At 35.2% G+C, this 24,291-nt stretch overlaps 1 protein-coding gene across 2 annotated transcripts in view; it reads right to left on the reverse strand.

Annotated features, from left to right (window-relative positions):
- Positions 1 to 24,291, reverse strand: part of smarcc1b (SWI/SNF related BAF chromatin remodeling complex subunit C1b) — a 36,974-nt gene that overhangs the window by 1,529 nt on the left and 11,154 nt on the right. Inside the window, 16 exon segments of one of the 2 annotated variants that reach the window (NM_001089367.1) lie at positions 2,212 to 2,374; positions 3,823 to 3,957; positions 4,052 to 4,185; positions 7,046 to 7,139; positions 7,262 to 7,311; positions 8,954 to 9,106; positions 10,022 to 10,280; positions 14,194 to 14,253; positions 14,376 to 14,486; positions 14,576 to 14,729; positions 17,387 to 17,500; positions 17,577 to 17,648; positions 18,049 to 18,161; positions 21,785 to 21,819; positions 21,902 to 21,961; positions 24,000 to 24,124. In NM_001089367.1, coding sequence (NP_001082836.1) covers positions 2,212 to 2,374; positions 3,823 to 3,957; positions 4,052 to 4,185; positions 7,046 to 7,139; positions 7,262 to 7,311; positions 8,954 to 9,106; positions 10,022 to 10,280; positions 14,194 to 14,253; positions 14,376 to 14,486; positions 14,576 to 14,729; positions 17,387 to 17,500; positions 17,577 to 17,648; positions 18,049 to 18,161; positions 21,785 to 21,819; positions 21,902 to 21,961; positions 24,000 to 24,124 — 1,832 coding nt within the window. 2 annotated transcript variants of the gene reach the window in all.

The following is a 24,291-nucleotide window of genomic DNA, read 5'->3' on the forward strand; positions in this document are numbered from 1 at the left end:
ATAGTAACTGATAAAAAGATTCCTTGAGGTGCTCCTAGTTCTTGTTTGTGTATTAACAACGTTAAAGTATAATGTCCGATAAAAGCTGCAGATAAAAATCTGTAAACTCCTTCAAAAATTCCAGCCTATTTCTGAGATTTGGTCTCCTAAACGCATCTTTATTTTAAAATCTTATGTTTTATTAATACATACAACTGATATGAAAAAAATACAGGGTAGTATCGACACGAGCAATTTTTGCACTGCAAAGAAAAAAAAGAAAAGAAAAATAATGTATTTAAACAGCCCAAACATGAATATATTTTTCACTGGAAAACATGTTACAAGCTTATGGTTTTAAATTGGAGACTAAAAATTATTAAATAAAAATTGGCATATTTGGTTTTCGAGAGAAAAAGAGAAAAATGGGCAAAATGTGAGTAGCATTAAGTGTGCTGGTTTCACTCTCCCTCTACCTACTGTCACTGCAAAGTGTAACGTGACTTTTACACCAGACATGGAAGGAGCTGCCCTATAAAGCCTATTCATTTCAATGGCGTGCGCAATGCAGCACAACTAAACAGCAAGAGCAGAACCACAGTTCAAAATTCTATCCACTCTGTTGATATTCTGCTTATGTACGCCTACTTATCTAAGCATGAACTGCACAGGAGTCACCAAAAAAAGCAAAGCCTCAAATAACGTGCCGACAGGACATTTCTATGTATTATACTTGTTTATGCTACTTGTAGTAGGCTACTGTGCTGTCATGGGAATGCTGGTAAAATCATGCCTCTCTACTCATTCACTGTCAGTCATATTCTACAGTCATTAAATGTGGTTATTAGACAGTATAATTTTAATTATTGAGTTAAAATTATAAAGTGCTAAATTCATTTAAATTAATTTGACTAAATATTCTAGTAGACACAATAGATCCAATCTCTTGGCCATGATATACTATTTGCATACATGACTATAGACCATTTCAATGTGGTCCTGTCATTGACCCACGAACATTTCCTGCTTGTTATCAAGCTATTTCATGACTATAACAAGATACAATTCAATCATCACTTAATGTTAAAACAGCTATCATAACGTTATTTATCAATATGTGGCTCTTTATGGATTCTCTAAACCTAAAGAAATTAAAAATGTAAAACTGAAAATACATTGGTACCATTGTGTTTGTTTATATCCCTCAAAATGGTCTATATCATATTTATAAATATAGTACCTCAATGTTTAACCACAGTGCCAAAGAGAAAAGGTAAAAATGGTCGTAAATCAAAACAAACTGCTTAACTGCACCTACACAACCATGTTATTATCAATATTAACCTTTATCAAGTGCTGTTTACATCGATTGATGGTTTAAATCAGGTGAAAAAAATTATTGCACCCGGCCAGGTCCTGCTGAATGACAACATTTTTTGATTTTTCTATTTTTTTTTTTTAAAAGCTGATTTTTTTACTTTATTGAAATACTGTATGAGATCATACTGTAGACTGGTGTGACTCAAACTAGGGTTGAGCAAAGTGCAATATGCCCACAGCATTAAAAGTTGTACATCTGGTTTGGTGAAATTCGGTTCCAGCCTCTAAATGAGCCAGTTTGAGCCAGTTGTACATTAAGGTAGCGTTCAGAAAAAAACAAAACAGCAGCGAAGAAACTCGACACAGAGGAACAAAAACACCTCACTGCCATCTAGAGTGTCGGAAGTGTACCAGAAACATTCACGCAGATCACTCGACGCAGATGTATAAACCAGGCTTTAGTCTTACACCTGTAGCCAAAGCTTCTTTGAATGTGTTCTGTTCCTCCAGATAAACCAGGTAAAGCATCATAGGGTGTAGGACCAAGGTGTATATTTGTAGTCGATACTTTTTGCAGTTGCTTTATCGTCATGAATACCATTAATTGTCAAAGACTGACCGTGGAGTGACTAGAAGACAATTTATAATGCTTTATTGCAAATGTTTACTGTGGTTGATTTGCCTATTTTAAATTACTTATGAATAGGGGTGTAACGATTCACAGAATTTGGTAACATTGCGCTCATATAATTATATAATTATTTTTATATAATAAAACTCAATCAAAAAGTGTGCTGCTTTAAGTCAGTGGACAGACACCCGAAGCATGTTCTTATGTTTTCTTCTGCAATTATGACAGTGTGATGACTTCTTTTCCAGTTAATACAATGTGTGAGTGCACATAAACTGTACCTTGGTGAAGAGGGTTGAATGTAGGGCTGCTCTGAGAGCCTCCAGTTTGCTGCTGCGGCTGCTGTTGTTCCACATTCTGTCGCACTTTCTGCTCTGCATATTTCACCTGCTCCAGGTGGAAGGTCTGCCTCTCAGAGAGTAACTGCTGTCTTTGCTGCTCAAGCTACAAGAGACAGAAATCAAATTACATTTAAATACACTGAAAATGCAGTTAACAGTCAACAAGATCTTTCATAACTTAAATAATTAGGAATTTGAGTAAATAAAAGGTGTGTAACAATACACCAGTGCTATGGTTAAGTTGATGTTATGTTTTTCATCATATAAATTAGTTTAGTTTAAACTTTTGTCTGTTCTGATTTGCACAGAAAGGAAATTTGTCTTTAACACTGGATTTAAGACAACAACTATATACACACAACAATCACACAATAGCAGCACTCATCAAGACAACAACCCAAGTTAAAAATTTAAAATAAAATTAGCCCCATACATATTACTGCAGACCACAGACCATTCTTGACAATCATCCTATTCACTTCAAACAGTGAACCGATTTAAGACAACAACTGCAATGAAGATAAATGAATTTTATCAGCATTTAGGAAATCTAAATCTGCGTCTTGATCGTAACATTTCGAAAGCTAAGTGAAGGGCATGTGTATTATCTCTAAAAATCACAATTGCTGTTTTTTCCATAAAGGAATCCAATAGAATCAGCAGCGAATGCTGTTTGTGACCAGTTATCTTATTTGCCTGATTGATCATTAGCAATAATTTCTTCTTCTGTTTAAGTGTTGTGTTAGCAAACATGAAACAATATTATATGTGCGAACACTTTCTATTAATGCAGTTCATTAACAAATAGAAAATAAAATAGGGGATAATACAAATCCCTGAGGTACCCCTATATTTAAAACTATTTACATACAATTACATACATTTACAGTATAAACTAGTATTGGGTGGAACGACCAACATTTTCTTTCACAATATGAAGTTCTTATACTTACTGTAAAGGTAGTTACTCCAGAAAATGGAGTCAGCCTGGTAAATGTGACCTGTACCATACTGTACCACTCAGTGGAAACGGGCCATTGGTCTCAGTGTGACCTCTGAGTAAGTGATGAGTGTTTGTGTGCTTTAGTGTTGCACATTCAGTAAAGAACAAGCAATTAAACTGACAGTAACTCTATGTTGCGTTATTTGGGAGGTAGTTGATAATATTGCGGCTTTTATCCTTTATTATCAACAAGTCGATTTATTGCTGCCGTATTAGCAGCACAGCACAATCATACAATCATAATCAATTATCCACTTTGTGAGAAACAATGTAAAAACATAGAAAGATATTTTCTTTATACCCCTGGCCCACCGGGCAGCGTTTAGATGGATTTTTGCGAGCCCTGAACTACAATTGCAATACTATTATATTCATAGTTATAATTATTTGACTTCTTTTTAAAATATCTTGTCTTTATTTGAACTAGTCATGCATTAGTTAGCATAAACAACATACAATATTATAATTCAGTATTTGGATGACACGGCATTAAGAAAAATGCTCCTAGTTCTCCCATTATCTTTCATGAAAAAGGCACACTGACTCACAGCCTCTTTTTCCCGATCCATAATGGTCTCCAGCTCTTCAAAATGTCTCAGTTTGATCTCCAGCTTTTTCATCTGAGTCTCAACCAACAGAGCCACCAGAGATTTGATCTTCCTCTCTTCTACTGCTGCCAAGTGCTAGAGGGACAGAAGAGGAAGGAGATTGAGATCAGATCAGTCACTTTTTTTTCAGGCTCTTCACTGATCACAAGAAAACAGGTCTGACATTCACCTTTGCTTTGGTTGCAGCTGAGGCCAGTGCTGCTGCGGCTGCTGTTGCAATACTTCCCTCCACCACATCCAGCTCCAGCCTCCTCTTCATCTGCTCTCCTTCTCCTTGAGTTAGGCTCATGTCAAAACTCTCCTCTAGACAAACAGACAAGGGGAAATCTTCACAACTATACCGCACACAGTAGTAAGGAATTACTGTTCATTTTTAATTACAGTATAATACTTATGATTTGCTTGCCTTGAATGCTATTGTAGAACTTTCAACAGGGTATATGCGGTATTGTCATTAACCTGGGTTAAGCAATTCCGGTGAACAGTATGCTATTACAAAATCGACACGTTTAAGGTTTGTTTTCTTTAAAAATTAGTTTTCTCAATTGGCTATGTGATATACAGTATAAAGTGGGTCTCAGATTGTACAAGAAGCACTGCAATAAATTAAACTTTTACCTGCCATGTCTTTAAAATATGAGCATTTATTTTACCCCAGTATATTCAATAGCGCTTCTGCGCTTGCCTGCCCATTCTGACAGGCGCATGCGAGTAAAAGTTTTGTCTCATTTTACGCTTGAGCAACTAAATGAATGCCAAAGTCTATTTAACTGATTGTATTTTAATTACATTACAACAATGATGATGTAAAAGGAATCGTATAAAATGGTCACATTAGTCATATTAACCGTTCACCTGAAGTTTATCAGTATGGGAAGAAACACTAGCTCTGCATAATACCTATAGATATACAGTTGAAGTCAGAATTATTAGCCCCCTGAATTATTATCCTCGTGTTTATTTTTTCCCCAATTTCTGGCAGAGCAGATATTTTTAACACATTTCTAAACATAATAGTTTTAATAACTCATTTCTAATAACGGATTTCTTTTGTCTTTGCCATGATGACAGTAAACAATATTTTACTAGATATTTTTCAAGACACTTCTATAATTTTTTTTTTTTATCTCTATTTATTTATTTTTTCAGGGTTAATTAGGCTAACAAGGCAGGTTAGGGTAATTAGGCAAGACATTGTATAACAATGGTTTGCTCTGTAGACTATAGAAACAAATTATAGCTTAAAGGGGCTAATAACTTTGAACTTAAAATGGTTTTTAAAAAATTATAAACTGCTTTTATTTTAGCCAAAATAAAATAAATAAGCCTTTTTCCAGAAGAAAAAATATTATCAGACATACTGTGAAAATGTCCTTGCTCTGTAAAACATAATTTGGGAAATATTTATTTAAAAAAAAAAATAAAGGAGGGTGGATGGTGGGGCTAATAATTCTGACTTCAACTGTATACCCAATGTTATTATGTTCCGGGGTATTTGAAGAAAAATGGATATTTACCATGTTATTAATTTTTTTCAAGGTTTTTTATTTGTTTATCACGTTATACAGAGCAAACTAAAACAAAACACCCCTTTCCAAGAACACCAGGGGGCTGTTCTACAAACTGAGCTTAGAGAAAAAGCCAGGCCTATTTTGCCAAGTCAGGTTTATTAATGGCAGATTCGGTTTCAAAAATCAAACATACGATAGTTCTAACTCAGTTAGCAACTTATGCTTGGAAACTAGCCTGGTCCGAAGCAGGTTAACTCTCAGGCTAAGTCAAGTTCAAGCTTAATCAAAGTAATTTTAACATTCACCTGCCAAGATTTGATACCATTATATTTCACTACTTAAACTCTAAATAATGATTAAAACTTTATGATAACTTAATAGTGAATATACATACATACATACATACATATATACATATACACATAAACACATACATACACACACACACACACACACACACACACACACACACATATATATATATATATATATATATATATATATATATATATATATATATATATATATATATATATATATATATATATATATATATATATATATATATACACCAAACATCTTTTAGAATGATAGAATGATATATACATTTAAATTAAAATAAGTTATTGCAAACAAAGCAAATACAAACTACAGCATTTCAACTCGTTTTTTATTGTTTTTGTAGATTTTTTTACCGTTTTTAAAATGTTACTTAATATTTTCCCCCAACTTATTAATTTGAGTGTACAACTTTTTGGACTGTGATCTTTAGTGTATTTTGTTACATTAGTTCCAAATTTTGCATTGGTAGTGAATAATCTAATGTATATGCACAAACATTATAAAGCATTCTGTAGAAAATATTCATTGAAAATATTGATCTGTGAGGGGTGTACTTAGCTAGTATGTTAAAAAATGACTTTAAAGCTGGATGAAACCCCTGGATGGAATAGTCGGGAGATGAATCTGGGCCGAGCAGTAGCCTCACTTTAATATGAAGATATTTTCCCAGGGGCCACAGGAAACACATATGTCAACGGGAAAGCAGCATTCGGCAGCGGTTTCAATAGCAAATTAAAAATCCCACCGCTTGTGCGTGCATGGCTTTTTGTTGCCATTATTTTAAACTCAATGTGCTGACGTTAAGCACATTTAGTATGTTACGGTTAGTCTGCAATGCATTAAAACTTTTTCTAGTAAGCAACAGGCAGAAAGTGCGTATTCTTTCTAGCACTCTCTCACATGTTAAATTATACAATTTTATAAATGTTTTTGATCAAATACATGCATCATTAGTGACCATCAAAGACCTCAAAAAAGGTACAAAATTAATCTGAATAAGTACTATTTTCTGATTAGTAGTTTATGTTGCTAAATTCACAGGCATAAATCATGGAGTTCACTTCTTTGTGAGTGAAGCTGGCTCAGCCGTTTTCACATTTCTGTATTTATTGTGTTTTTTTTTCTAAATACATTTGGCATTCAACCACCGTTTGAGTAGGTCAGTAGTAAACTATTTTTAGCTTTAGTGTGCCCGAGCTGTCACATCAAATGTACTTCTGTGAATATTGAATAATATAGCAGCAACGTGTTAAATCAAGGTGAATCAATGCAAAGTGTTTTAATATGCAGAGCATCTGAGCTCCTCTGACCTGCTGTGCTCTCGTCTCCTCGCTCTCCTTCACTCTCTTCTTTCTCCTCGTTCTTCACGCGATCTCTTTCTCCCAAAATGCTGTCACCCTCCAACTACAACAGACAATACAGACTCAGTCACAATCACACTTTGCTTCATTGGGATTTGTGAAATACAAATAAATAATAAAAAAAATAAACCAGCAGAAAATGATTACTGAAGAAGAGTTGTGTACCTTTTCATGCTGGTCATATTCAGTATTCAGCGTTTCTATACCACCCCCATCTTGAAAAAAGAATAAAATATGTATATTTTTAAAATAGAGAACCATATATTAGTCAAAATCCTAATGTTAATTATACACCACATTATGTAGTATAGGGAGTATAGAGGTCATACATGATGACTGGCATTACATTGTTCTTCTACCACTTACTGCCCTCCAATGGATGATTTAAGTACAACCATTCCCTCAGCAACAAACAATAACATTGTACAATATAATAAGAATTAAAATAAATTGTTTAATGTTTTCATTTAAAATGGTGAAATTAGAAACCATAATTTGAGGTCATGTGATCATTCCGAAATCATTATAATATGCTAATTTGGTGAACTTCATTTTGCTGAAAACCTTTTGTTTCAGGACTCTGATAAAAAGGTTTAAAAGAACAGCATTTATATAAACTAAAAATCTTTAGCTTAAATCACCAAGTTTAAATCCTTTATTTTTTTCATAAAAAAATATATAAATTCATTAATAAAATTATAATTACATAAATAATATTCCCATCTACAGTCCGCTTAAAACATAAGTCTCAAACTCAATTCCTGGAGGACCACAGCTCTGCACAGTTTAGCTCCAACATAATCAAACACATCTGATCCAAATAATCAAGGTTTTCAAGACTACAGATATTTCTTAATGGCCGTTTATGTTCTCATGTTTTCGTGTAACTTCATCATCAACTGCCAAAGTTCAGTTACAAAACTCCAAGACAGCAAGAACAGAGGACGCATGAAAGTTCCCGGACGTGTTTTTGATATCAAGGACGCATCGATGCAGACTTGAGTGCAAAGATTTATTATTAAAGTTCTGAGTTAGAACTTCTTTATCTCTGGAGTTTTCCTAAATGAGACGATGAAAATAAATATTAACATGAAAATCTTAATAAAGGCATAAACACATTAAGGCTCTTTATTCGTTAAAATTCGTATTCGTAAAAGTAATTTTATTTGTATTGTGCAAAGTATATTTGTAAAGTCTTTTTGCGTAGCATATATTGTAAAAAGGGAAAAAAAATTAATTGTTGTATGAATGCTGTAAGATTTTAATAATTTGAACCTGAACTTAAAGACCGCTCTCTACAAGTCCTTGAGTCCATTCTCTGCATTCTTGGAATTGAGAAACAGCCTACTATTAGAGATCAGTCTTAACCACCTTGATTAGTTGGGTCACCTGGGTTTGATAAGGGTTGGAGCAAAACTTTGCAGAACTGCAGCCCTAAAAGAATTGACTTTAAGACCTATCTCTTAAAATGATAGTTAACCCAAAAATGACATCATTGTTTACTCACCCTCATGTGGTTTCAAATCTTTATGAGTTTCTTTCTTCTTTTGAACACAAAAGAAGATATTTTGAAGTAAGTAAAAACTACTATTTGATTTGATGTTTATCATCCACCAGCATTCTTCAAAATATCTTTTGTATTCAACATAAGAAAGAAACTCGATAGGTTTTTAACAGGCGTAAGTAAAGGATAATTTTCATTTTTGTGTAAACTGTTGATTTAATGTTGATAACAGATTAATGACATTTAACCATGCAGTATATACCTGGTTTTTAATGCATTTCAAATGAGAATTCTGGGGAGAGTTTCGATCATTTACATAAAAACACACATGCACAAAAAAGTAAGATGAGTACCATTTTTTTCTGAAAGGTCAGAATCGAGTCCTGCAGCTCCGCCTGTTTGGAGTGTAAAGGCTGGTTCTAAATTAAGTCTGACTCTCGGTGCTTTGTGAAAGTTAGCGTTGAAAAACTCTGAAGGGGCGTCTTCTCTTGCTCTTGAGAATTCCTCTGAAAGATACATATTAATACAGATTATCTATCTATAAATACAATTAGGGTTAGGATTCTTTGCCCCCCTGAATTATTAGCCACCCAGTTTATTTTTTCCCTAATTTCTGTTTAAAGGAGAACAGATGTCTTCAACACATTTCTAAACATAATAGTTTTAATATTCCATTTCTAATAACTGATTTATTTTATCTTTGCCATGATGACAGTAAATAATAACAAAAATATTATCAGACATACTTTGAAAATTCCCTTGCTGTGTTAAAAATAATTTGAAAATATTTTAAAAAGAAAGAAAAAAAAAACAATTTAAAGGGGGGCTAATAATTCTGACTTCAACTATATATACACAGTGCTCAGCATAATTGAGTACACTCCATTTTAAAGATTGAATCCATTTCTCAGTGAATATAGGCAATGTATTTTGATGCAATTTAAAAACAAAACAGATTTATTAAACAAATACATTATATTAAAATAAGTTTGTCACCACAAATATTTAGAAATAATTATTTTTTTTTAAATTAAATTCAAGCAAAATATTGCAAACAAAAAACTAATACAACCTACAAAATTTCTGCAAAATATTTACATTTTTTTGCTTCTTTTGATTTTTCCTCATTTTAAAATTTGTATTTAATATTTTTCTCTAACATTTAAAGTTGGGTGTACTAGTTTTGGACGGTTATCGTAAGTTATTTTGTTAGATAAGCTCCAGATTTGGCTTCGGTACTGACTAATATAGTGTATATGCACAAATACAATATTGTATAGCTTCCTATTAAAAAGATTAATTTAAAAGAAAGATTTGTGATGGGTGTACTTATATATGCTGAGCACTGTGTAACATTAACATTCTTTCTTAGTAACATCAAATCTTCAAATCACCACATGCAAAACGATACCAAGTCTGACCTAAAGCTGCTTTGGCTGCTGCAGAGGCCACCCGAGAGTCCACCACAGATGCCAGAAAAGCAACAGTGCTCATCACAGGGTTCCCTGACTGGCTGAAGGGGACCGGCTGATAGGCCAAAGGACCCATTGAGGCTTCAGAGTTCTCTAGGTATGGGTCCTCTATTGGTAACCGCAAGAAGTGAAGAATACAGTCATCCTGTGTGCGGCTGCCCACATGCTCTGACACCTTATTCCAGTCATCTTTATACATCTCCAAAGCCTGCCATGAGCAAAAAAATAAATGAAAACCTACTCCAAAACAAGGACACGATTGTGAATATAGAGGGCTTTATATTCAATATAAAACTTGCATAATAACTATTATTAATCAGCATTATTATTAAATGGGTTATTGTAATAATTTCTACTGAATAGGACTGGGTATTGTTTTTTAATGATACCAGTACCACTATTTTGACTTTAAAATCAATAACTGAATAATATTTTATACCTATAATGATATTTTTTAATATCAATTTTAAAAATAATACACTTTTCATTTATTTTTTTACACAAAGTAACAAAATGTAACCAACACAGTAAAACATTACTGTGTTGGTTACACAATAAACATTACAATAATTATGTATTAACACAGTATGGGGAAAAAAGGTGATTTAATGACTTTGAAAGTGGCATGGCTGCCAGATGAGCATTTCAGAAACTTCTGATTTACTGGGATTTTCATGCCGACCATCTCTAGGGTTTACAGAGGATGGTCTGAAAAAGCCAAAATATCCAGTGAGCATTAGTATTGTGGGCGGAAATGCCTAATTGATGCCTGGTCAGAGGAGAATGGCCAGACTGTTTCGAGCTGATAGAAAGGCAACAGAATACAAATAACCACTCATTGCAACTGAGGTATGCAGAAAAGCATTTCTGCACAACATGTCGAACCTTGATGCGGATTGGCTACAGCAGCAGAAGACCACACCTGGTGCCACTTCTATCAGCTAAGAACAGGAAATTGAGGCTACAATTTGCACAGGTTGACCAAAATTGGACAATAGAAGATTCACATCATAGATGTGCAGCCAACAAATCTGAAGCAACGGTGTTGCTATCATGTCAATATGAACCAAAATCTCTGAGGAATATTTCCATTCTCTTATTGAATCTATGTCACCAAGGATTAAGGCAGTTCTGAAAGCAAAAGGGGTCTAACCCGGTACTAGTTAGGTGTACCTAATAAAGTGTCCAGTGAATGTATTATTTATATTATATTATATTATTAAATACTTTAAGTATTGTACAGTTATTCTAGTGACAATGCATTCAAATGAATAGCCTGAAACAGCCCTGTTATTTTAAAATACAAATAAATAAATTCAAAGTTACTCGCCTCTGTTCTGATGATAAGGCAATGCTTCAGGTCATACATGAATTATTTATCACTGAATAGCAGGCATGCAATCACAGCTGACATCATGAAAAGCTGACATAAGCAAATACATTTGAGGTCATAGCATGGGCATAGCCAAGATATGATGACATAACTTAAATTTTTGGGTGTATGAATAACAAATGACACAACTTGTGTTTTATATGATTTATATTAAGGAATGTTTATGGATTTTGGCCTGGCTTACACTGAATGGTTAGCTAACTACCAAACTTGATATAAACTTGAAAAAAAAAAACTTGAAAAAAAAAAACGCCATAGCCTTGGCCAGTGTTTTAATTTCTGCTGTTCTACTACAAAAAGTTACTTTAAACTTAAAACTACTTTTCAAAAATAAGCTTCTTAAAATTTTGAACTACTTAAAATACTTTTAAACATTAAGTAACTGTAAACTTAAGGCTGCTTTTAAACTTTAAACTACTTCAAAAAAACCTCTTGACAAACATTTTAATCTAGTCTCTGTTGTTCTACGGATCTGCTCTACAGGGATAATATGCCACTATTTTGACGCTGCTGACGGTTTTATATAAACTGTATCATCTTACAACTTTAATTAGAAAGGCAAAAATACAAGTGTAAAAGAGTTATCCTCTCACAGAAGCTGTTCACTTTATGTCCCAGTATCAGTGTTTTTTTTGCAATAAATTTGCTGTCCAACATACTTGGTTTATTAACACTAGCTAGGTTTCCATCCAAAGATGCAAATTAAATTTATGTAATAATCACATAAAAGAATTAAGCAGCGAATTCACAATGCGAATAAAGCAGCTTTTCTTTCTTTCTTTTTTTAAAGTTCCCAGTTTCTGCAGGTTGCAATGTCCTGGATTTTGCTGGCCAATGTTACGCCATTTGTAATGGTTTGTTTTTTGGTTAAATTTAGAATTTAATGCCGCATTTCTATCCAATAAGTTAAAGAGAACAAATTCTTTACTTCCTGATTAACTGGCACCAAATATCAAAAGTAAAAATTGAATTTATTGAGGTAGGAGAAGCTGTGTTAATCTTTTCTTCATTTAATAAATGATTTTCGCCTCAAAAGACCTTAGGTGTGTTCGGCTTCATGCAGTGCTGTGCAAATCGATCAAAATTGGTCTTAAATCGATGCAAGTCTGTTCGAAATTCTTTGCGGCTTGACACTGCGCAGACACGTGACTGTCACATGTGGCATCAAATTACTGCGACAGCGTTCTGAGATCAGACGATTGATTCAGCTGTTGCAGCATCTGAAGAGTGACTGCAAGAGCTGCGATGATGACACAGATATTACACAATTGGCTGAATTCACCACATGACAACAACCACGTGCGTTTCGCATTTATTAATGGACAACTTCTGTCTCGCAAATTTCCTAACAATTAACATTTAATGCCACCTCTATCTTGTACACATCATGCTTACTAAAATACTAATTTATATATAAAGACTAAATTTGTTTGCATAGGTTTATCTTTGATCATTTTCATACAGACCCTTTAATGTATACAGCTTCATATTTGATTTAAATGATATATTTTTAATGAATAAACAAATATCAACACAAATAAGTCTTACAGACTTGTAATATAAATCATCATTGCACAAAACCCCTCCCTGCCTCCTCCCCCGTATGAATATGCTAATGACTCTACTTTGGCAAACCCAACGAAAAAGCAATGGCAAAAGCAAGCAAAAAGAGAAACTTTGAACAGAATATGAATTGGAGGTGCTCCTTTCGGAGGTAGACCGGAGAAAAACTGTTATTTGCAAGTTTGTCCTCTGGAATTAACAACAAAAGAAAAAAATAGAGTGGGAAAGTTTAGCTGATGCGGTCAACACAGTTGGGTCTGAACATCGAACTGAGTGAATTAAAAAACCAATAGTGTGATTTATAGGTGTAAAATGTTGCAGCACCCTTAACAGTCTCAGTGGCGCAGCTCATAAAACGCATGTCAACATGTTTTGACACGTTTGAGCATGAACTCAGTTCGAATCCAGCGTCTGATGAAATCATTCTTCTTTTTTCCGCCGCTACATATCAAATTTTGCCAACTATTTATCACGAGGAAGACAAGTAGGAATCATTAATAAGTTTGTGCATCATATTTTATTTGCACATTTATTGAATGGAAATGTTTCTGATTCACGCATGCAAATTCATCTTTAGATAGTGTCTTTATAGCAATGTGCGTGCAGTAGATATACCGATTACATTGGGAAAACAAGCGACCGCTGCAAATTGTGCTTTAATGTTTAGCTGGTCAACTGTATAGTTTACAATGTGGTCAGCCTGCTGGTTTATCCATTCACACACATTTTTAAAATCTCAAGACTTTTTTAATGCGAATTCTGGAATTTGTTTGGTATTAGTGTTTCCGTGGTAGTTTATACGCATCTTTTCTTATCAAATAAAAAGTTTATCCTATGAAGTTATGTGCGTACATTTTTAATGTACACAACTAATGCACATCTTGCCCTTCCCAATAACTGTTTTTTATGCGAACATCTAAAATAAGCATAAAAATAGGTGGATGAAAACATAGCTACGGAAATCGATCATTTTAGGTATCAAAATGTTGGCTTTAGATTAATTCAATTTGAATTAAAGTACTTTTTTGGACTTGGGATTTTTGCTTGACATAAAAAAATAATTGTCAAATGCATCCAGTACTATTGCTGCTGAAGTCTAGATTACAAATCTTTAATTTACGTACATAAAAATTTAATAAATCTTTAAACCGTTTGACTGGATTACCTCCAACAGCAAGAGTGTTTCCTGTTCTGTCCATTCTCTCCCTGCACTTGCACCTTTACTCTAAAAGATAAAAAAAAAAGTAAAACAGAAAATAAGAACACAAAGTTCAGCTGAACAAATAGATTCAAGACAGCTGTGTTAAACACTTCTAAAATAAAACAATTTGCATTTTTTTTTTTTACCTTTGGATGTTTCTTAGCATAAATGTCACTTCGTAAACCAAAGTTCTGCAGGTCAGATGGTTTTTCTCTTGATTTCTCAGGGAAATGCAGCATATGCTGAGAAGCTGAAACCTTCAAACACACATAATTTGATTTAACATTTTGTTTTATAATAGCTAAACTGAAGCTTCTCAACGTGCAGTCAAAGTTGTATACATCACCTGTAGTGGTCTGTGCTGTAGTGGGACTAGTCCAGAGGGTGCATCTGTAAGAACATTAAAGTGTGGTGTTGGGGGTGGGCCCATCGGGAGGGGGCGACTCTCCGCGTCAACCTGATAATTTATCAATCCCCACTGCTCCAAAAAAGAATGAACCCTACAGTACATATAACAAGGTTAATAAATTATTTACAAATGATATAATATGCATAGTAGAGTAGCAAAGTTCTGGATAAATTGAGAATCATGACTTTGGGGTTTAAAGGTGACATCAGATGAAACTAACTTTTTTGCACTTTTTGTTTTTGTATTTTTTGTATTTTGTTTTTGCTGTGTCTACTTTCTCAAAAAATATGCAACATTTGTTATTAAATGTGCCATCATTTGACCCAATATATTTTCATGTTTGTGTTAATGTAAACTATTAATTACTAGTTCTTTCATTGTTGCTGCCTCAAAACAAAATATGCACTCCACCTTATTCCTGTCCCTTTTGTAAAAATATGGCAAATGTTGCTAACAAAGGTGCCTTATGTTTTTCTGTTTGAACAACGAGGCGTGTAGCCTGCTCTCTGTTCAGATGTATGGGCTCATGGGTGTCCTTTCACAGAGTAAAAGAAGAGGCAACAGTAAAATAGCTTAATTTTTATAAAATAAAGGAATAGGAATATCCCAGAAAGAATGGACAAAATTATGGAAAACATTTTTCGTCAGAAAGATTTGCAAACCTTGGCCAATATGAAGATGGCAAAATTGCTGTATCAACAATTCATATAAATGACAGAAGTGACTTTTTAAATAAAAATAGAATTCTTGTTTATTATAGTTATTACTATATCCACTTATTAACCAAATATTAACTATTAACTGGTCAGAATAATATTAAATTATTATTTAATTTTAAAAATGATAAAAACTGATGTATCTGTGTCTGACGCATTAAATATTGCATTTTAAAATATTGATTTATTTTAACATGCGAGCATATTAAGAGCGAAACATCAGCGAAACAGCACAGAATAAACTAAATAAAAAGAATAAAATAAATAGTTCTGCCCTAGATATTTTTCACTTAAATGACAAATTTAGATTACAAAATGAAAACACTGACTGAATCCTTTTTAATAACTAGCATAGGCTGTTTTTTCCCATCATATGTTTTTTTTTCTGTCAAATAAATATAGCAGGCTACCTCAAATTGATTAATCCACGGCAAATAGGCATTTAAATTAATGCTCTGCTGTAATTCCTATATCATAAACCTCTTTAAACATTTTAATGGAAGCCATTATTTTAAAGATTATGTCTTGAGTGTCTGGTTTTACCTTAGAGCTTGTGTGCTTTTATTTCCTCTCTCACTTGCAGTTCATGTACGTGTGCTGCGTGTGACGAAAAACAATGAGAAAGCTCATATGTTGACTTTTTGTAAAGTATATATATAAATCTAAACTTGTGTTAATTAAAAGAAATATTAATTTACATATAATAAATAATACTGCTAATAATAACAACATTAGGCAACACTGTGGCACAGTGGGTAGCACGATCAACTCACAGCATAAAGGTCGTGTTCGTTTACTTCTGGGGCTCCGGTTTCCCCCACAAGTCCAAAGACATGCGTTATATCCATAGTGTATGTGTGCGAATGAGTGTGTATGGATGTTTCCCAGTACTGGGTTGCAGCATGGAAGGGCATTCGCTGTGTAAAACAAATGCTGGATGAGTTGGCTGTTCATTCCGCTGTGGCGACCCCGAATAAAAAAAAAGGAACTAAGTTGAAAGAAAATTGCAAATTGTCATGAATAAACTGAAAAAAGTCCCCTGAGATGAAGAAGTCATAGAGGTAGTGTTTTTTATTTATGTAGAAAATAATAATATTTTTTATAAAATTCCAATCCTTTAAGTTTTTCATATGTAAAAAAATTAGCATATCGCTGTACATCCTGTGTGCATTAAGCAATGTGTAAGCATTTGGACCCGCATAGGCGCTCAACTAACATGCTCTGTGCTGGACTTTAGACCTGCTTTTAGATGGTCAATGACGCAGTCTATTTCAGTTCCTCAAAATAGCAACGAACCAACAGTGCGCCTTAAAACACCTCCTTTCTAGACCGGCACACACCTGAGTCCACAATGTGGCGCAAATGGATTTGCTATTTAAACAATGTGGCACAAAACGGGAAAATTAGGGTTGCGCTGATCTGAAAATAGCAACAAATCGTGGCAAATCCGTCTTGCGCATTGTTGCGCAAGGGTATGATAAGACCCAAAGACCTTTTAATAAGTTCCTAAAGAATCATCTCAACTTGGGAAAAATGGGCATCCGATGTCATATTTAAACAAAGATCTAGATTACATAATGAATCTTTTAAATGAATAACTTCATGACAAATGCATATTTAAGTTACTTGACACATTTTACTGATGTAATAATTTAAGTTGCTGTTGATGTCAGAATAACCAAACTATAATCTTTTATCCCTGAACATTTGTGATTTAGACGTTTTGTAGCACAGAAACGTACTATGAAAAGACTTAAGCCCAATTCACACTGAACTGACAGACAGTGACAAATGCACTTCAAGTCATTCCACAACCAGACAAGCACAGATTTAGCATTTAATCAGCAAAAACAGGCTTCAACAGATGGCCACAGACATATTAGCACAATGATATGACATTGTGTAGCTGTCTGTTAGTGCAGTGTGAATAGGCTATTAAGACTGAAGCTGTTTTTGAAACATAAGTGAATGTTCCATTAGATTATTACTATCAAAGATGTAAAACATGTTTATATTGAGTTCATACACACACCTTATGAGAGCACACACATCTCCAGTTAGGTTTCGTCTGGAGGAGGTTGAGGTCAGATACTCCTGAGGGTTTAGCCGGTATGTGTCAATCATGAAGTTGCGATATGCAAGATATCTACAAACACAAATATGTTTATTTAGAGTTCAGATTAATCTAACATAATATATGCATGTACACAACACTGACTTACATTTCTGGAGTTTTGGACTTATTTTTCCCATTGAAAAACTCAGGAAGGGCTCTTCTCTCAATCTGATGAATACTAAAAAAAAAAGAGAAACACACACACGCACAAACAGATGCACACACCACAGTATTACTCTTTGTAAAAATGTTTAACAATGGTAATTGCATCTCCCTGATAACTGTTGGTATAACTACAACAGCACGTATAATACTGAGGTTTTGGAAAAACATTCAATGCCCTACACTTAATGGATGCAATTTATGCTCAAGAATCTGTTATATAAAATGCATGTTAGCCAAAATGATTATAAGGAAGTTGAAATATGGAGAAATTACATTTCTTCACTTACACTATGAATGGTACTGTTTGTTATAATAAAAGGAAACCGAATAAAAACTTCGGAAAAGGAATGGCAATTGCATGAGCATTAGCTTCAGCTTTAGAGTTGGAGTAATCTGGACAGTTAAACTCTCACCAGTTGTAGTCGAACCAGGAGGCATAGGTGGGCACAATGATGTGATGCGTTTGCTCTGTGGCACTTTCCTCCCCCTCCATCCCACGACCAAACTCCCTCTGCTCCTCCTCATCCTACACACAATATTGCAGATTAATATTGCAGATTTAAGAACTCACAGAGTAGACAATGAGAACTACAACAAAGTTCTCAATGTTGATTCTGTGTTAGACTGGACAGAAAGCAACTGTCTAACTTGACTAAATGACTAACTTAAAATTTATTAAAATTATTACTTAAAATTACTTGTCTTAAATAACCCACACAAAAGACAAATTGGTTGTCCCCAACTACAGTTAGGTCGATAAATATTAGGACATTGATGCAATTCTAAAATGTTTTGGTTCTATACACAAATACAATGGATTTAAAATGAAACAAACAAGATGTGATTCAACTGCAGACTGTCCTCTTTAATTTGAAGGTATTTGCATCCAAATCAGGTGAACGGTGTAGGAATTACAAAAGTTTGCATATGTGCCTCCCACTTGTTAAGGGACCAAATGAAATTGGATAAAATAATGATCATGAATCAAACTTTCAATTTTTAATACTTGTTTGCAAATCCTTTGCAGTCAATTACAGCCTGAAGTCTAGAACACATAGAGCTCAAAAGACGCTGTTTCATTCTGGTGGTGCTCTGCCAGGCCTCTGCAGCAGCTGTCTTCAGTTCCTGCTTGTCTCTAGGGGCATTTTTCCTTCAGTTTTATCTTCAGCAAGTGAAATACAATCTCAATTGGATACAGATCAGGTGATTGACTTGGTCATTGCATGACATTCCACTTCATTCGCTTCAAAAACTCTATGGTTGCTTTTGTAGTATGCTTTGGGTCATTCTCCATCTGCACTGTAAAGAACCGTCCAATGAGTTTTGAGGTTGATATGAGCAAAAAACTATTGCCTGAAACACTTGAGTCTTGAGAATTCACATCATCAATAAATACAGGAGAACCAGTTCCATTGACAGCCATACATGCCCACACCATGACACTACCACCACCAGGGCTTGAAATTAACCTTTTTGCTTGGTAGCACCGGTGCTCCTAACTTTCAAAATTTAGGCGCATCAGCCAAAATTTAGTCGCACTTATAAGCACTGTTACTACAAGTTTTATACAAACATATTTATTTTATTTGAAATCAACACTAATCAAACTAACAAGCAAAAAAATATATATGCAAGTGTGAGGAAAATTTGTCTCAACGAAATTCCGTTATCACAAGAAAATTTTTATAACATAACTGAGTGACCAAAAGGTACACGGAGCGCTCACCGGCCCTGCACGCACTGCTTGACATGAATGAATCTGTTAACAGTATAACTGTGCTGTTCTCACAGGTCGTGTCTAATATTGCACTGATGTTTTTGACATATACTGTACCTTATTATATGCATACATGTGTTAATAGCAATACTTTTTTTATGAGTAGCGATATTAGTTTAGTCAGTGTAAGCCCGTTTGCGATGGTGTACGTGGTGTTAAATTTTACATATATCTGCCACTTGCATGGTGGACAGCATCTGGCGATTAAATGAAGGATTAAACAGAAGTTCTCGTGCTAGATGTGGCACACAGTTACCTGAAAATTCTATCCGACAGACTTTTCATAGCGGACTTGAAGCCAATGGAAGTCTTTTATCCACTCTTCGAAAAGTGTAGATGGTGGATTAACATTTAGCACATGATCACTAGTAAGATGTGTCATTATTTGTAACTTAAGATGCCATGGTTTCAAAAAGAAAATCTGTCAGTGTTATCTTCATTCTCATCTTCAGCGCTTTACAGTTTTTCGCGGTAGTAGCTCTCTCTGTCATCCCAAGCCAGAAGGCATTAGCTATGTTTCCATCCAAAAATGCAAATGAACTTTATGCGCAAAACTGGATTATCGCATAAAAGTTGTGCGAATGAAGCAGCGTTTCCATCCAACGAGTCAAAGCGACCAAAATAGTCACTTCCGGATTAACTGGCGCCAAATATCAACAGTAAAAACTGCCTTTGCTGCCGTAGGAGAAGCTGCATCAATCTTTTCTAAATGAATGCGCCTCAGAAGACAATCCTGACATGCAGCGAGCGCGCAGTGGCATATGAAGGTGTCAGACGCGGAGCACAGGCACTTTTGATTCTGGAGGTCATTAATAATATAATAGCATTAATACTAAAATGGTAAGGTGTTTTATAATGACCAAAACAACATTTCAGATGTTTTATAATGTGCACAGTTTTGTCCATTCATACACAATTTAAGCATCACATGATCTCCTTTAACAAAATCACATGACCTTTTTTAACGCGCATACTGGAGTTTGTGTGGTAAAAGTGTTTCCATCACAGTTTATGCGCATCTTTTCTTATCAAATAAAAGTTTATCCTGCCCAGTTAGGCGCATAAGTTTTTATGCGCATTTTCAAAATTTATGCGCATCATGGCGTTTCCATCAACTGGTTTTCTTATGCGCATAAAATAGGTGGATGGAAACATAGCTATTGACTGAGTGATTGAGAGCTGATATTTCAGTGCTAGAGCAGTAGTGGGCCAATAAGAAGAGTGCGAAGGCGGGGCAAGTATTACAGACTTGGCTTTGTTTACTGCAGCAAGTTGACATGACAACTGTTTTAAACCATTCCTGAGCGCTGCATTTCATGTTTCAAGTGCAAAGATGCATTCTGCGTGAATGTCTCCCAAATCCGCACATGTGGTGAACATTTTGCAGTAAAAACTGGTCGCACACAACAATTTTTTTGCACCAAAATGGTCGCAATTTCGAGCCCTGACCACCATGCTTCACTGCTTAGGATCTTGAGCAGATCCTTTAGTTCTCCATACTCTTCTCTTCCCATCACTCTTGTACAAGTTTATCTTGATCTCATCTTTCCACAGGATGTTGTTCCAGCACTGTGAATGCTTTTAAAGAACTCTAATTTGTTTTAAGGCTCACCAATGATTTACATCTTGTTGTAAACCCTCTGTATTTACTCTCGTAAAGTCTTCTCTTGAATGTTGACTTAGACACACATGCACCTATCTCTTGGAGAGTGTTCTTGATCTGGCCAACTATTGTAAAGGGTGTTTTCTTCACCAGGGAAAAATCTTCAGTCATCCACCACAGTTGTTTTCTGTGATCTTCATGGTCTTTTGATGTTGCTGAGCTCACTGGAGCGTTCTTTCTTTTTAAGAATGTTTCAAACAGTTGTTTTGGCCATGTCTAATGAATTTGCAATCTCTCTGATGGATTTGTTTTGTTTTTTCAGTCTAATGATGGCTTGCTTAACTGATAGTGACAGCTCTTTGGAGTTGATGTCCAACATATTTTGTTGGACATCATATTGGAGTTGACAGTAACATATTTTAAATGCAAATAGCACACTTAAAATAAACTCTTGAACTTTTATCTGCTCATTGTAATTAAGACAATGAGGGAATAACGCACACCTGGCCATGGAACAGCTTAAAAGCCAATTGTCCAAGTGCTTTTGGTCCCTTAACAAGTGGGAAGCACATTTGTAAACTGCTGTTATTCCTATACCGTTACCCTGACTTGGATGTATTCTTTGGCACACTATTTGTTCAGTGCAGCCATAGAGTGTTGTCCTTTTATTACTTTTCATAGACCTTCTTGGAGGCTTTTGTAATTGGACCGGCACAGACGTTTCTTTAAATAAATGCACAAACTACTATATATTGTTAGGTTAACTTACTCTGACACCAGCGAGCAGGTCCTCTTCCTGGTCATCTGAGAGAAACAGACACATTAAATGAATATACTGATATACAAACAGACAAACAGTGAAATACACAGTCTTGTACAATCTTACCTAAATCAGCCATAATGCCACCTTTGACTGGAGTGTTTTCACTGTCTTTTTTCAGGTTCACTGTAAACAATGAGAAATAAATGTGCTGTTAGGGCCGGGACACACCATGTCAAAGACAAACAACTAGCAGCAATAAAACCAAACTGTGTTGTTGCCTCATGTTGGTTTCTTCTGGAGTAAAAAGCTGCCTGTGAACATACCAAACGGACAAAAGGCAACTAAAACAAGCTATGTTTCACGTGTGTGCAAGAGGTACACTCCGAGTCTAAGGGTGTACTCACACTAGGCACAGTTGCCTTGAACCAAGCCCTGATGCGATTTTTTCCCCCTCTCCGTGCACTCACACTGTATTTTTAAAGGGTCATGATATGTGTATACACCATCCTGTCACAAAATGCGGTGAAAATTCAGCATGATGGTAATACAGCCACGGCGAAGGGCTATGCGTCAGCACCATAGCATATGCCGGTGTTTGACGCAGAAGTATAAATCAGTCTTTACCAAATCTGTAGACATAGGACAATCAACACCAACTGGAACAGTGTCTTTTTTTAAAAGAAGACAAGTGGCAAATCTGGATTTTACCATTACCAAATGCGAAAAGCTCTCAGGTAAAAAATGTTCCATACAAACATATTTTTGCTGTGTGTAACCAGACCATTGTCATCCACACTTCAGTCCAGCTGTGCTCTTATAGAGGGAAAATGGAAACAAAAACCTTCATTGCAGCACATTTGAAAACGAAACGCTCACGACCCATGTCTCTAAACAATCCTTCTTTTTCCACTTGTTTACAGTGACGTAGCTTCAAAATTTCTTTTCAAACCGAAAGAAAAACAACTACACAAAATTACACAAAAACAACTTATTTTTTACTTTTTTGTGGAATATATGTGTCCTAATAGTGTTTTTAGCAGAGTTGGACACATAAATGACTGTCAACATCTCAAAAAAATGTGTTTTGTGACTCTTTAAAGGGCACATAGTTTACCCCTTTTTATGATTTAATATTAATATTATGGTTCTTCTCAGTGTGCCAGTTTAGGTTCAGTTCAAAACACAGTTCAGATTCTTTTATTATATTGTGTTAAAAAGTGTTATTTTGGGGGCGTGTACACAGCTCGCTGTTTTAGGGGTGTGTTGCTTCATATGAAAATTTGTTTCAAATTCCCGCCCAACGTAACAAGGGGACGGAGCCAAGAGTTCCCCCGCTCTGTGTTTAACAAGAGACAGGCAGACAGAGACCATCATGGGGTGAATGTTAATCATGTGTTGAGCCTAATGAGCCTTTTACCTACAAATAGAGCAAGGGTGTTCCTTTAGTGACATCGCTTTGACTTACACACTGAAAATGGCGGACATGAAACAACAAACTAAGAATATGGTGATGCGCGCCTGTCAATCAATATTGGTGGGCGGGGGGGCCACACTCCTTCGTCAAGTTGCAGTCGCTCTGAAAACCACTCCAATTGGTCCACCATTTTTATGTTGTTAAATTGAAAAAAAAAAAAAAAACTGGGTGTGTTTATATCACCCCAATACGAAGGTCTATACACTTAACCTACACACGTCTGTCCAAACAGCTTTAAAAGTAGATTTTAAAGTTATAGGTGCCCTTTAAATTCCTAGCCCAGGCACATACATCATCAATGATGCGACTGTTCAGTTAGGAAGGGAAGCGCTCTTGCTCAGTACAATGAAGATTCCTTTAGTTTTATATTGTTTTGTATTATTTTGAGTCATTTGACATGCCATTCAAAGCACTCACCATTGTCAAACAAAATGACAATGGGGTAAACACGATCAGGCACTGTTCAAATAGCATAGTGTGAGTACAACCAAGTTGCTGAATAACCGATTAGAGCGCTCACTTCAGCTGACGGCTTGATGCCGAATGTTTATGCTGAATCAGGCCAACAAGCACCAGTGCTAACCCGACGAGAGCTACCATGTGGAACACACCAAACCAACTAGCTGGGCTGAAGCTGCCCGACGAACACCAGTCGGCTTGTTGTGTTCCAGATTTTTCACTCTTTGCATCACTACAAGTATTTAATGTGTATAAAAAAATAAATAAATAAATAAATAAAAAAAATACCATTTTTAGGCAGGATGACCTCCTCCATGTTGGGGACAGGTGTGGGATCCTCCATCTCCTTAGTAAGATCCTCCTCTGGATCTGCCTCTTCTGGCTGGCCACGTTTTTTATAGACCCCTGAGCTACTGGGTTGCATCAAAATCAACATGTCATGCTATCAAGAATTAGATGCAATCTTAAATAAATCTGCACTGGATTTATTCACACTTTCAGAGGGGGAAAAGGTAACAATACCTTGTGATTTATTATAATATATTTGACACATAATATATTAGAATGTAGCACTGACTAC

The sequence above is a fragment of the Danio rerio genome, chromosome 19 (assembly GCF_049306965.1).
Source record: "Danio rerio strain Tuebingen ecotype United States chromosome 19, GRCz12tu, whole genome shotgun sequence".
Classification (NCBI taxonomy): domain Eukaryota; kingdom Metazoa; phylum Chordata; class Actinopteri; order Cypriniformes; family Danionidae; genus Danio; species Danio rerio.